Consider the following 15287-nt stretch of genomic DNA (forward strand, 5'->3'; position numbering starts at 1 on the left):
GGGCGGAGGGCGCAGTGCAGGGAGCGCCACGGGCCGCGCCGGGCGCACACGGAACGGCAGCGAACACACAAACCAGCCAAAAACGCCCCAAAACAACCCAAAAACAACCTCAAAACTCATCATGGACTGTAACACACACACAAGGAACAGCACCCCACACACAAAACAGTCAAAAGCACTCCAAAACCACCCAAAAACAACCCCAAAACCTCATAATGGACTGTAACACACCCACACAGAGAGAGAGAGAGAGAACAGCACTGGAACACCCAAAAACACCCCAAAAGAACCCTAAAACCACCCCCAAAACAACCCAAAACCCCATCATGGACTGTAACACACACACACACAGAGAACAGCACTGAAACACCCCAAAACCACCCCCAAAAACAACGCCAAAACCATCCCAAAACCAACCCCAAAACCCCCTCACAGATTGTAACACACACACACAACCCCCAGAACACAAAATATCATTTAAAAAATCACCCCCCAAAAAATTAACAGGAAAACACAGAAATACTCCACAAAAGTGACAAGACCCAAGACCAGAAAAATACCAAAATAAAAGATAAACCCTAAAAATGGCAAAAATAAAAGACAAGAAAAAACTTACAAAAAAAAAAGTCAAAATCAGAAAAAAAAGACGAAAATCACCAAAAAATCCAAAAAAAAAAATCCAAAAATCCAAGGGAAAAAAAAAAAAACCCCAAAAAAAACCCACCAAGGCCTGTCCGGCCTGGCCTTGGGCACTGCCAGGGATCCAGGGGCAGCCACAGCTGCTCTGGGCACCCTGTGCCAGGGCATCACCACCCTCCCAGGGAAGAATTTATCATCAACCCCAAATTTCCCCTCTTTCTATTTGTATCCATTGCTCTTTGGCCCATCACTACAGTTCCTGACAATACAGAGGTAATATTAATACAGTTTTAGTTAATATTACTATAGTTAATTATTAATATGGTCTTTGTATTAATAATTCATATAAAGTTGCTATTATTATTATTTTTTGCATGAATTTTCCAGCTGTAATGTCCCAAATTGTGTTTTTTCCTCAAATAGTGACACTGATTTAAATCCCAGCGTTCACTTCTCTGGATATTCACTGTTAATTCTTTCCAGAGAGCAGCCATGTTGAGACAAACATACCTACTTTATACAAAGCATTAAATAGCATTAATTAATTATAATATAATAATAAGTTACTGCTCAGGCAGCCACTACAGCTGGGATCTGGAAAAAATTCTAAAGATCCAGGAAAAGACTGTCACAGGGGGTTAACAGAATACAGATAATTACAACATGTTTCATAAATCCACCACAAAAATCAAAGGTTTGCTTGCCATTCCAAATTGATTATTTCTATTCTTTTTAATCAAGATTTTAAAAAAATCACAGACTAAATCAGTCAAATGGGCATCACTGCAAATGCTACTCATACTCCCAGCACTGCCAACAAAAGAAACTTTATTGATCAGTTCATTTCAAGCACTCCCTCAAATATCAGATTCAAACTACTACATCCCCAAGCTGGCAGACTGAAGATTTTAACTTTTTAAATCTTCCTCATTGTTTCTCCATTTCCTGAAGCATTTTACCCAAAACCAAGAAAAATTGAAATGCCTTAACTTCAATTCCCCTCTTTCAGGGTTAATGAACACAGGGATGGTGGAGACCAGATCCTATTTTCAGTCATGGCATCAGAGCCAAGGGTGTCCTCAGATTATTATTTCCAGTCTGAAGCCAAAGGGGAATTTTGTAGCAAGAAGAAAATTAGGATTTCTTTCTTCTACAGCCCATTTTTAGTGGGTCTCACAGCACATGATAAAGGTGATAATTATCCTCATACCCCCAGACACTGGAACAACAAGAGGTGCAAGATCCCAACAATCAAGGGAAGAGTAAGTTATAACATAAGCAAAGCCTATGGCTTGGCTTCCTTGAATTCCAGAGGCCTGATAGGATAAATAGAGGCAAAATTATTTGCATGGCCTTGGAGCTGGTGAGCAGCAAGCAATGCAGCAGGGTTGTCTGATGCAAAAAAAAACCCCTTATCATCTAAAAAAATACAAAGATCTGGATGTGGTTTCAGGCAATGCAAACACAGGGTGGTAATGAACATGTAATTTGTTGGCTGCATGGCTGGAGCTAACGTTGAACTTGATGAATTTAGTTTTATTGTGACTGCTCTAGAATCTCAATTAAGCCCTATAACCTTGTGCTTCTAAAATGAGATGCAGCAGCAGCTTCAAAACCAGACAGTTAAAGCCGCTCCCTCATAGAGCAGGACTACACTGAGCAAGTGCCACTTGTACCACCACTTCTCCTCCTTGTGACAACTCCACAACCCAACCTCCTCCAAACTATTCCCTACAGATCCTTGGTGCAGCAGTGTCAGACTGGGACAGCCTGGCTAAAAAGGTATGAATTTTGGAAAGGTTGATTAGGTTAATAATCAACGTTTAACCATCCTTAATCTGAGTATTTCCTGTTCAAAAGGTTTACAGTAAGTTCAAAATTTGTTATTTTCAAGAGTAATATCCCAACAAGTTATTAACCTAACCTAAGTAACCTCAGAGGTTCTAGCACAGTTAGTTGTGCACATTCAAGCATTCTAATGTGCCTTGTACAGACTGAGATAGGCATTTGCCTGCCCAACCTCATCAGTTTCCATTTTTCACCACAGACACAGCATTTTACTGTGATATTGTGCTTCTGCACCTGGGTGTGGCCTCATCTCACCAAACCTAACCCAAGTGAGCAGTCTGACATTCACACTCTATAACCCAACATTTTGTTGCTCTCTCCCATGTACCAGGGAGGATCTTGAGGTATTATAAACCTGTTGGGCAAAACAGTCTTCTGCAAGCAAATTAATTTCATTTTAATCAGGGACAGTTTCATAGCCAAGCTCCTTCAGAAGACTTTTTGAAACTGAGTTTTCACTGTATTTTACTTTTTCTGGAACTTTTAGAACTAGAATTTTTACTTTTTCTAGAAGTTTTGTTCTGTGTGCAGAACAACACCACAGAGAGAGCTCCTCCCATGAGCAGAGGCAGGAAGAGCTGAAACTGCATCATGAGTTTAAGCTGCTCCCCTGCAATATCACAGCTCTCACCCAGCAATCCTGGGGAAAGCAGATGCAAAGCAGCTTAAAAAACACCCTCAGCCCTTCAGCAAGAATGAAGATGAAGAGAAAAACATTTGCTTGTGCTCAATCACAAGTTCTATTCCATTCCTTAACTATTCATGGAGAGCAGGGAACTGGGAAGTTAAAGCTCTACAGTTCTGAGGAGGTTCTGCACCAAGCAAATTTGGACTTTGTTATTTCAGCAATGAGGCTTGGAAATCAGCCTGTTTAATTTACAAATTAAAAACCTACAAAAAGCTAAAGGAAACCTTGGCAAAAATAGGACCCCATGACTTTACTTTCAATGCTTCAAGGTAAAGCAGAACAAAATTACACACAAGCCACTTGAATTCTCCTTTGGGGTAAATAAAACTTGTGATGTTTATTTGTCAGCAAGTGGAACTCCCCTAAATTCATGAATTATGATAAAGATCAAGAAAGAACCATGTGTTCATATCTGGGCTGGTAAATTTCCAGCAGGTTTGAAATGGCAGTGTAGAGATGCTAACATTATATGCAAGAGATAAGGACATTTAAAATGTTCTTTATTACATGCCTTCCTTTGTCTCAGTTAGCAGTAAGGTGTGACTGGGAAAAAATTCATCAAGTTGCAAGAGAGAGACACCAATCAAAGGAACAAAAGGATATTCCAGTGCTGAGACAAGATATTTGTTATTCTGTCAGCAGTGCTCAGCCTCTTTCAGCAGTACAGTTATTTTCTGAAGTGCAGTATCATCCATCAAATAAACAAATTTTAAATATGTGAATGCTTGTCTCTGCCAGGACTGAAACATTTGCAGAAATTTAAAATGTTAGAGTGACTCCAAAGGCACACCTATACTAATGGCCTAGTGGGACTGTGGGCAAAGGCAGAAGAAATCCAAGATAAAGTGTCTAGAGAAATCAAGGCTGGCCTCAGAGTTGTACTGGGAGCCTGTCTCTGTGAATAACCACTGCAGAGAAGTCAGCAGTCTGGCTGGAAATAGTGAACCTCTACTTGAATACAAAGTTCAGAAAATGTTTAGAACACCCAAAAGTATTTTAAATAAAAATTAAGTCAAGCTACACACACTCATTGCTAGCAGGTCTTGATCAGGGATTCAAAAAATACTTTAGAGCTACAATATTCTTAACATGCTCCACCATTATAGTTAAACCAATTTTTTTCTTGATTTGGGAGATAAAATGCTCCAGGAATTACACCCTTTTCCCTGCCTTCCCCTCACTTCCTGAACAAAACCAAAATGGTATAAAACCATGAGAAATAGTTTCATGGAGCTACCCAGAGAAGTGTCTTGACAGTCAAAATTTGTCAAACAATGCACAGACCATAAAAATAACTGATCACTGCAAAAACATCCTCAGCAGAAGGAGTCTTGGTATCTACAAAAACAGAAAAATGTTTTATGTACTGTGTAGTTTATTGTTCTAGCGTGTATCAAATTTAGTGCTACAGCAATTACCCAATAAGATAGACCTAGTGTTGAAACATCCAGTAGTTTAACAGTAAATCTGATGTCAAATGTATTGGCAGATAAGAATTTACTAATGTCAAATGCATTGGCAGATAAGAATTTATACCAATGATGTGTAGCATTTGCAGTGTTTTAAATATGTTTCATGAAACGTTTCAAACTCTGTTTAATATAAATATATATATAATATATATATGTATATAAATAGTATGTATATGTATTATATATAAAAATAGTTTTAAATATATATATAATATATATATAAACAGTAAGAAAAAACTTTTTAATAAAGCAGAATAAAAAGTATTAATAATAAAAGACAACAAACAAAGCAGCAGCTGTTCAGGCAGTGATACCTTTAAACTCTTGTAGTAAATGGTCCTGTTGATCTCCAGAGGGAAGAGGTTCTGCTCCTTCCCCGAGCGTGCCCAGTTGATGTAGCGCAGCCAGTTGCCCTTTTCTGGGTCGGTGGCATCCACACACATCCAGCCCAGGTTGGGGTAATACACCTGTGGGACAGACACAGGGACACCTGCTCACACCACAGCACCAAAATGTGGCATCCTCTGAATCGTTCCCCCTCAGGTGTAGGAAAGACATTTTGTGCTGTTCTTGAAGATCAGGAAAGCCCTGTATCTCTCTCGAGGAGGACACCAAGGCTGTCCCCATGACCACGCAATGGAAGAGAGCAAGTTAAAAGATACAGACTCTAGCTGGCTCACAGAATGATGTGGCTCCTTGTTCACCTATTGAGAACTTTGTTTCTTTCTTATGACCAATGACCAATTTATGCAATATGAAAGCATAAACAGTGTCCCAGGTGAGACTGCAAAAGCAATTCTTTTGGTTAAAATGGAAGAGAAGAGCCAAAGAATGCTGTGGGAGAGCTAAAAAGATACGGAATATATGTCTAAATGTAGTTACTGATTACTTTTATTTATATATATATATAAACCTACTGTGTTTTTATATTGTGATTTTATATATCTTTTATTATGGGTTTTCCATAAACCAAAATACTTTCTTGCTTTTTTAATTTACAGAATATTACAGTCTCACTTACAGAACATTGTTTAAAGGCCTTGTGCACTGTGAGAAAGAAAATAGCTCCAACTCCTCTCCACAACACTGTGACTTGAAGTGATTCCTGTACCTACAATAAAACCCACTCAGCACAGCTGTGCCAGTCATTCTGAACAGCATTTCTCTCCCTTTTCAGACACTTGTTCTCACTTTCCCAACTGTGGCTTTTCACCAGTAGAAAAGGAAAATATGTTCTCTCCTCAGATACAGCGGAATATACTGACACACACAACTTGTATTTTTCACAATGAGCCTCTGGTATGACAGTTCAAAACCATTAAAATTGACTGGAGATGCCAGTTTTTGAAGCCTTATTTTTTATTCAAATTAATTTGACTAAAGAAATAAATGGAACACTTGTGGAAAAGGTTGCTCCCCACACTGTGTGTCCATATACTGAGCTGCTCCTACACACCACCATCCTTCTACAAACCATATTTTCTAACAGTTGAGATTCTGGACTGGTTTCAGGTATCAGCATATAAGACCAACTGTTGCAGTCTCATTTTAGCTGCTTTTTTTCTAACTCTAAAATCACTATTAAAGCAACACACAACTACTCTGGAATCTAACAAGAGTTCCCATTATCACCTGCATTGTAAACAGAACTGAAAAAATATCCACCATGAACATTCAGCATCCAGCACTGAGAAACACTATTTTAAGGTCAATAATTTACTTGACTGATTCAATCTCAGCAAATGTTCCTGTAACAGATCAAAACTGGAGATACCTTATGCAGTGGAGTTTGTGATAGCATGAGCTCAATGCAACAAACATTATACTTGAAAACTGTACTGCTTTTCTAAAGGGTAATTTGCATTTACAGCAATGTCCTAGATCAATTCCTCTGATAGAGGTTAACTCTAAGCCCTGTGCATGTTTTTAGTGTTTCAGGGAGCTCCATTTTTTCAAGCAAGGGGACAGAAGGATGGAGGACCATTATCAGTGTCTTTAGCCTAAAAATCCATGTTCCAGAACATTCTATTCCTCCACCCCTCCCCTCCTTGACTATTCACTTTGCTAAAACCATGTCCTGTGTTTGTCTTCAGAAAGACTGAAGAAGTCTTTGGAAGTGGTTATGAACTGCCTTAAAGAGACTGTAAATGGGATTCAGCTCCAGATGATGGCATTTATATTTTGAAATATAAATTTATTTACATAATATCCAAGGTCTCCTGACTACCAGTGGAGCCTCCAGAGCTGTTCAGCTGCCCAGACAGCACTTGCTTCAAGGCAAACCCAGCACAAGAAACACTGCAACACTTGAGAACTCTTACAAAAACTCCAAAAGCTGGTCTTCAAAGAGCTAAATGAGGAGGAGTGATGTGGCTTCCTTAAGAAATTCCACATCCTCCTAATTTCCCTGATTTCATAAGCAGTTGACAGCACTCAGTTGCACTCAGGGTTTAAGCCAACAAAGAAAAGATCAGCAACAAACTCTTAAGGGCAACTGTGATCCACACACAGCATGTAAGAAATACAGCAATTTCAAACAATGCCACTGGTTTATAAAGCTTTGTCATTCAGAATAGTTGTTCTATCCAAGTGTCTATAAATAACCATTAGTAATGGCAGGAACAGATGGCAATTACCTTATATCAAGTTTATTTCTAAAATATCTGGAAAATTAAAGGCTAAATACAAAATATTGACCTGGTGACAAGCACATTTTTCCATTTACAAGCTGTTTCTTACCTCCCACATGTACACATTGCTCTTAACTTGAGATCTTTTTTTCTTGTCACCAACAAATGGTCCAAACTTCTTGCCTTTCAAAATTGACTTTGTTGCCCAGACACCTGAGGAGACACATATCAGGAGTTAAAACTAATCTAAGTTATTCCAAGCAAATCTACTTAAAATTCTTATTTTTAAGATTATTATATGTGTCTGTCTTGGACTGGGGAGCTGTCCACTCTTCCCAAGAGGAATTATTTCAGACAAATACACCAGATATCATCTCTACCCAGCAAAGGAGGAAACCAGGCTTTCACAGCGACTCAAATTATGTGAGTCACTAAAAACCTTCATTCTCTTTTCACAGCTGCAGCACTCACCAAGCCGAGTCTTGTCAACAGCAGATGGGAAGAGCCTCACATCCTCAGGAAGGCCCCTAAGCACGTGCTCAGGAACATCATCCAAGGTCTCCACAGCAACAGGGGACTCACTTGTGTTCTACAAGCCAAAAAGCCAACCACCATTAACAGGCAAAAACAACTACACAGCAGGTGATCAAACCACATGAACTTCAACACCTTCTGACTTGCAATGAAAGTAACATTTCCAAACTCACCGTACTGAGGATAATTTCATGTATATTAGCAATCATTTATTTCCCTTTTTCAAAGAATGACTTCCAGGCATACTCAACCTAATCAGTCCCCCAAAAGCAATCTAAAATAGTTTCTTATCTTGCCTTATGTGACAAAGTGCCCCTTGTGAGAAAGACTGAAAAGTAACTTTAGGGGAAAACCAAACTCTAAGTTCCAAGAAGCGTGTACAGTAAAAAATCTGAAAAGTTACTTGTTCTGCTGATTGAAGTGAGTGTGTTGCAGTAAATTAACCACTCCCAAGAACCTGCACTGGGGATACACCACCCACTCTGCCCCAACAGCAGGATGTTCTGCCTGGAACAAGGTAACACAATGCCCTACTTGCAAAGCTGTCAGTGCTGAATGAAGGGAGTGGGGTCACGCTGCTTTTGGTGTTGAATAATCCTAAACCCAGGCAGACTCACCAATCCCAAAGTTCAGCATCCTTTTAAGGGTGAGGAGAAGATGTGGCAGAGCTGACAAAACTCCCCATAAAGGGACAGACAAGGGATACTGCTGATAACCTGCCTAAAGCTGTCTGGGGACACCTCTCTGACAGCCCAGCACTTTTTTCATCCTAGAAAAGCCGAGTCCCACTTGTGAACAGGATCTTCTGACACACCCCTTCTTGCAGTGTGGTGGAGATTCCTCCTTGGAGTGGGGACATCCCATCTCTGAAGGCCACCCAGTGCCACCCCTGCCATGGACAGGGACACCTTCCACTGTCCCAGGCTGCTCCAAGCCCCAGCATCCAAGCTGGACACCTCCAGGGATGGGACCTCCACAGCTTCTCTGGGCTCACCACCCTCACAGCCAAACCCTTCCTAAACCCACTCTCTGCATGAAGCCATTCCCCTTCTCCTGTCACTCCAGTTCTTGGTGACTGAACTGGGTGCATGTCAAATTTACTGCAATAGAGATTAAGCTTTTAAAGCAAATAAAAGGATTTTAGTAGTAATTATTTCAGTATCATAAATGTTACTCATATTTTCTACATCAAGTAACAGGTCAGAACTTTAGCCAGCAGCTTATAATTAATACAAGAAGTTTTAAGATATTTTTATATTAAAGTTTGATAGGTAATATAAAGCTAATAAATTATTTACTGTTCAGTAAGTGATTAGTTCCATTTTATGGAGCCTCCAAGGTTCAATGTTATTTGTATAATATTATCCATACTATTACTACTCACACTTGTCATAAAACAACCTGCTCCCTATCACCCACTTAGAATTAACAAAACACAATTTGTGATAGAAATCACCAGAATTTCAAAGTTATAAGAATGCAAAGTTTCCTATAAAATCTGTCCACATTCCAAATGAACTGTGCATGGTGAAATTTAAGCCTTTATTGAACCACATGCCCTAAAATAACTCCCTGCCCTCTGATATGGAACTCTAATCATTCTGGTCAGGAACAAACACTGGTTGTAATGGCAGGAACAACTCTAATATTAAGGATGTTATACTTGACCTCTGAATGCATTTTTAGGAAGAGACTAAACTGAGAAATTTTTCCAAATAAACTTTAATTTTTTGGAAATTATTCTGGCTTTTACCTATAGAGACACAATAGTAATTTTCACATACTGAATAATAAACTACTGAGTAATATTCAAGAACACTTTCTAGTGAGTACTTTTGAAATACAGTGAAAGGTTACTGGAAATTTATTTTTAAATTAATCTCAATATGCTATCAAATTTCTTTTTTTTTCCTCTCTACAGCCAAACAAATAAAGCTTCTCAGCCCTTTCTCCACAGCACCCAGTCTTTGTCAGGGTACTGCTATGGCAGTCATATTCATACATTTGAAAACCCAATTTGCTGAGTGGAGTTAACAAATCTTCTGCCAGTTTTAATTGCAACAATGAGGGAAATTATAAAACTGGAGTCAGAGCAAGGTTATTCTAGTGCTGCCTTCATAAACCTTAACAGCTGCACAGAGAACTCCCAGAGAGCTATTTGTAGGGGAGAAGGACCCCCAAATTGGAAACCATGGAAGGGAGAGAATGCCAGAAATCCCTTCCCATCCAAGAGTGGAGACACCAGGGATAAATACTTATCCAATAGTTAGAATAGTTGAAGTCTATTCAAAGCAGAGCAAAGCTTTATTTTGCTCTTCTAACAACCCAAAAGGAAAAATACTGATGAAAGCAGCCTCATTTTCAGACATCTGTTTGCCTTGAACTGATATGCAAGGAGCCATGTCTCAGCTGAAAAAGAAACATGCTCTTCCCAGCATATCAAAGAAACCTAAAAATCTTCCCAGTACATCACCCCAGGATTTCATCAGGAGAGAAAAAAACCTATTTTTCCCAGTGGTTTCTAACAATTTATATACAGAAATAGAAGAGGGTGGCTGACAGCTCTCAGAATGGTGCACTTCCAGTTTCAAGCTAAAAGCAGGATGGTTCTTTGGGTAGGTTTCATTTGGGGGCTTGGTTTATTTCCAGAGCGTTGATTTGGCGTTTTGATGAGCAGTTCAAAATCTCAAATCTCAACCCTGCAAATAAATTTTAATCTATCATAACAGACTTAACTGATTCAGACAGAAGTGTACAGCACTGTGATACATCTTTGATTTTCCTGGTATATTCCTTAGTAGTCACACATTTTAACTGCAAATATCCCAGAACTGCTCCATCATTTAGGAAGTGTATTTGTAAGGAGGAGTATACAATCAGAATTTTATTGTGCATCTAGCTGCATAAATCAGAGATTAGCAGGACATTCAGAGAACACAACACTCAGACTCATCCAACACATGTCACATTAATGGATTTCACAAGTACTAGAAAACTGGATATGGCCTTTACACAACAATACACTTCACACCTCAAATGAATGGTAATAAGCAATCAAATTCGAAACAGTAAAATAAACAATTAGTTCAGTCAAATCAGTGCAGTCTCTTTGTATTTGCAATTTAGATATAGCTACTTGAAACTTGTTCCAGATCACAACTTGTCCCCAAGCAATGTCTGTCTACCAAACAGAAAAACTGCATTTCAATCACTTTTCTACCAAGACTTCACAGTACCCTTTAAATTGATTTTTCTGTTTACAAAATTCACCCTTTGATAAGGGTAGTGCACTTGTGCATGTCCTACAGCCAACTTTTGCTTTTATCTGAAGCCTTCACACAGTATTTTCCACTCCTTCCACGGCTGCAATTTTGAATAAAAAAACACCTGAAGCTTATTTCACTTTTAAGCTTCTTACTCTGAAGTTCATCAGAAAATTACATTTTAGCATTTAAATCAACCAGCATGAAGTGACTTTAGGACAATGCCAAAGGATCATGAAGTGGTGCCTTAACTGAAACAATCTTCTCCTGTTTGCATCAAATCCAGAGTCCAGTCACTCTGACAGTACCTTTTAACACATTAAGCAAATTTTAACACCACTTTCAGTACCACTGTACTCATGACCCAACCACAGATTGGTCTATAATGTTACAAACAGTATTTAAACAGAGTAGAAAAGGCACCTGCAACAAGATAGTTACAGGTGATAAAAGATTCTAGTGAAAAGGAAAGAAACCATCCTGAACAGTGCCATGAATGACAGCCAGCCAGTGAGTGTCATGGCAGGGTGGAAAAAGGATTAGGATAAATGAGAAGATAAAGGAAAGGATGCCACTGAAGAGGGAGAGAGGGAAGAGATGGCAGAGAAGTTAAAAGAGGTAATTGAGGAAAGCACAGGAAAGCAGACAGGTCTCTACCTTACCTGGCAACCCCTCCTTGCCACAATTTCACATAATTCGTGTGCTTGAAAATTAAAGATGTGTTGGAAATATTTGAAATAATCATTGAAAAATTCAGAAGGAATGAGGAGAGGAAGTTTCAGAACAAGTGCAGGTGTCCTTTGCTCCTGCATTCCTCAGCACTCTTTAAGTAACTGCCTATGCTGTTTTCCCAGTAGAACCCAAATTCCTCCAACAGTCTCACTGCAGTCTGAGATAATGCTACCAATCAAACCCCATGTTTGCTTGGGGTTTTTAAAATAAATTATTCAGCTATTCTGATGAACTAATTTACATATTAGAGGAAGATCTTTCAAAAGAGGACTGCCTATCCTGAGACAGCTGGAAGATCTCCTTTGAAAAGAGGACTGCCTATCCTGAGACAGCAATCTTCCAAGAAACCCAAAAACATGAACTCCAACAACAGATGGGGTTTTTTAAATCCTTCTTCTCCTTACAACAAGAAGGTCATATCAAAGAATTTAAGAAAAGGTTTTCCTTCACTACTTCAAGATTTCTGTGGGATAAACCATAAAACTAACAGATTTCTCATATAAACCAAATCAACACCAGCCCAGTTAGTTTCATTGTCATCAAAGTCACACCAAAAGCAGAGACAAGCAGAATGAAAGAAATATGAGAATGAACCACTTGAAAGATGTGTGGCATCAGGCAAAAACATTTCTTATACAGACCTGGCACTACAACTTGTCAACAGTGAATGAAATGACAAGGGCACTGCAAGAAAAAACACCACACAGTTGATGCTAAATACTCACTTAATATGAATAGTCAGCCAACAACTAAAGCCATATGGTCTCCATGTGCTCTGGAAAGCAAAGGTGAAAGGCAGAAACCCCAAGGAGGACCCTAAGCTGCTGTAAGAACTCTCTGAGGAAGGGCAATCTCACCCTTTAATTGTAAGAAAGATGACACAGCACAGCATAAATGAGATCAGCAGTCCCCATAAGAAAGATGAGGACTTTTGATACATCACAGAAATCTGATTTAATTCCAGAAACAAATCAGGGTGTAGGAACACAACAACAGAGAGGACACGAGGGGACATGGACACACACATGGGAAGGAAGCAGTCAATAGTAACAATTACAGATTAGGATCTCCAGTTCTCAGAGGTCCAGCAGAACCCAAAGCTTATTGGCATGACTAATAAGGCAGGATTATTCCTCAAGCAGACAGAGCAATAGGCTGCTGGCTTCATGCCACTGAGTGCACCAAAATAAACCTTACAGGTGAAAAAAATTCGATTATCAATGGAAATTTTGAAGTAGCAGTTAATCCTACACTCCAAAACAGACTATTAATGCTTAAAAGTGTGCTAATACAAATGTCATTTCTATTTTATATATATAATTCATATTTGTCTGTAGATATAATACAAGTATGTTTTTCACAATACATATTTCAACACTCTGATAGAGATTATATTTTCCTTTTTACCTTTTTAATATGTACAAATATATTGAAGACTTTTTACTTTAAATCAGAGGAAAACAAGCAATAGGAAACATTTCACCAACCCATTCCATGCTGTAATTACTTATGCATATACCTCTATGGCTTCACAGGTAAAATACTTTAGCAAATGCTAACTGCACTCAGCCTGCTGCTGATCAAATAAGGATAATAAAAGCACACATTAGGCACAGGCATTGAAGTGTACAAAGCATTTTATACAACTGTGTACTGTGGTTGTTTCTGACTCATAAAGCTTCTGCTCATGGCTGACTTTTTCAGCAAAGTAAAAATGGCTTTCCTGCAGTGTGATATCCTATGGTCATACAGGGGGAATAATATCAGTAAGATCAGCCAGAGGGAGGAGGATTTGTGAGAAAAATCTGAGGTAACATAATTCTTCTGTATCCCTCAGTAACACAACTGTGTGTGACAGACAAACTGATGGACAATTCCTGCTTGGATAAACAAATGCAGAATAAAATGCTGCACAGTTGGTGCTGATTAGAACAACCCCCTCCAGTCAGGACACTCGTGACTCCACACAGCAAAGTGCTGCTCCACAAAGGAAATGTGCTTTCCCAACATTTCCACTTGCTTCCAGGAGAAACACTTCAGATTCCACAAAAGTCTGACATTCCTCAATCAATCAATTTGTGGCAGGTTGTTTACTGCACATTTGAATAAGGAATGTGATTATAAAATTGTTTTTAAAAATGGAAGCCTTCAATTTTCAGGCCACTTTTATAAGGAACTGAATTGTGCAGGTTCAGAAGGAAACAGAATTTTCTGGAGCCATGTTATGAGAAGAGGTGCCAGGAGTAATAACTTACACACTGCTAAAGAGAATTCACAAAAACCTCAAATCCATGAAATACCAGACATCTCACAAGCATACACAATGCAGAATGGAATAATGATGAATTTTAATGAGACAGAAGATTTTAAAGAACATTTTTAGTGGATTATTTACTTTTCTCATTAATAATTAACTGCTCTAAGTATTTTGATAAAGTCTTACATTTCTACTCACCTGATTCATTTTGAATTCCTGTTGTGTTCTGAAAAGATACACACAACAAAGAAACTCCTTTGATTATATGAACCCTAAAAAGAAAAACAGACAATTGTAATATGTGCCCATGTACAAATTCACATTGAACTGAAAGTACACAGAGCTGTAGTTTCTCTTCCTAAATTGTCTGTAGAAAAAGAGCATTTTGCTTTAGAAAAAATCTGCTCCAAGCTGCAGTTTTGTTATTACAGCTCAAATGTGTCTGAATAATCTCAAGATTTTCTAGCATTAATCTTTTTCTTACTTTAAATTATGATGTAACAGATATGCTCATGTAAGATTGTTCCATTTGTTTTTTAAAGTTGGTTTGCTCAAGATTGAGTACTTTTAAGAACTTTAGTAGTCAGATCTCTTTAGAATTTGATATCAAAGCATTATGGAAGGACTTACATGTTTTTCAAATTAAAAAAATGCATGTAGAGTCTCTATTCTTCTATATTAGAAACAGGAAAATATTCCTTAAATTCAGCTGTACTGAGGTATTTTATTACACAAATGCATTTTACATTCAGTTTTAATAAAAGCCTGATTTCAAAACGTATCTGACAAAAATTTCTAGTTCAAGTAGGCATCAAATTTGGAAACTCACAACTTAATGGAAAACTAATCAGAATGCTGCCATATCTAAGGGTCGAGATCAACTCACTTCCTTTCTTTGTTAATGCATACAAAACAGCTTTTTTGCAAATTAGGCCCAAAACACTTTTAGACCCATTGTCATACAGAATTTTCAATAAATTAGCATCCCCAATTTTTGAAAGTTAACTGGTCCCTCTTCACTTAAAGCACTTTATTCAAGTACTGCTATTTCTTCCCTCTCTTTAGTTTTCCTACTATATTCAGTGATCAACTGAATTTTTTTACTAAGTACTCTGCATAAGTACTAACATTTAATTTAAAATAAGTTCAAGCAAAATCTGCTCCAAATAAATTTCATATAATCCCTCTCATCTTTGCACTGAAAGAATTTTTAATGCTGTGCAA

The 15287-nt window shown here is 38.2% G+C and overlaps 1 protein-coding gene across 1 annotated transcript; it reads right to left on the bottom strand.

Moving 5' to 3' along the window:
* Positions 1 to 4442: 4442 nt before the first annotated feature.
* On the bottom strand, positions 4443 to 14336 carry LOC102037399 (PR domain zinc finger protein 2). The gene is made up of 5 exons (XM_031062338.1): positions 14262 to 14336; positions 7749 to 7866; positions 7387 to 7490; positions 4934 to 5114; positions 4443 to 4513 (listed from the first exon to the last, which is right to left on the bottom strand). Exons 1-5 carry the CDS (start codon positions 14268 to 14270, stop codon positions 4443 to 4445), a joined length of 483 nt encoding a protein of 160 aa, XP_030918198.1. The 5' UTR covers positions 14271 to 14336.
* Between the last annotated feature and the right edge of the window lie 951 nt (positions 14337 to 15287).

Source organism: Geospiza fortis, unplaced genomic scaffold (assembly GCF_000277835.1).
Source record: "Geospiza fortis unplaced genomic scaffold, GeoFor_1.0 scaffold132, whole genome shotgun sequence".
Lineage (NCBI taxonomy): Eukaryota > Metazoa > Chordata > Aves > Passeriformes > Thraupidae > Geospiza > Geospiza fortis.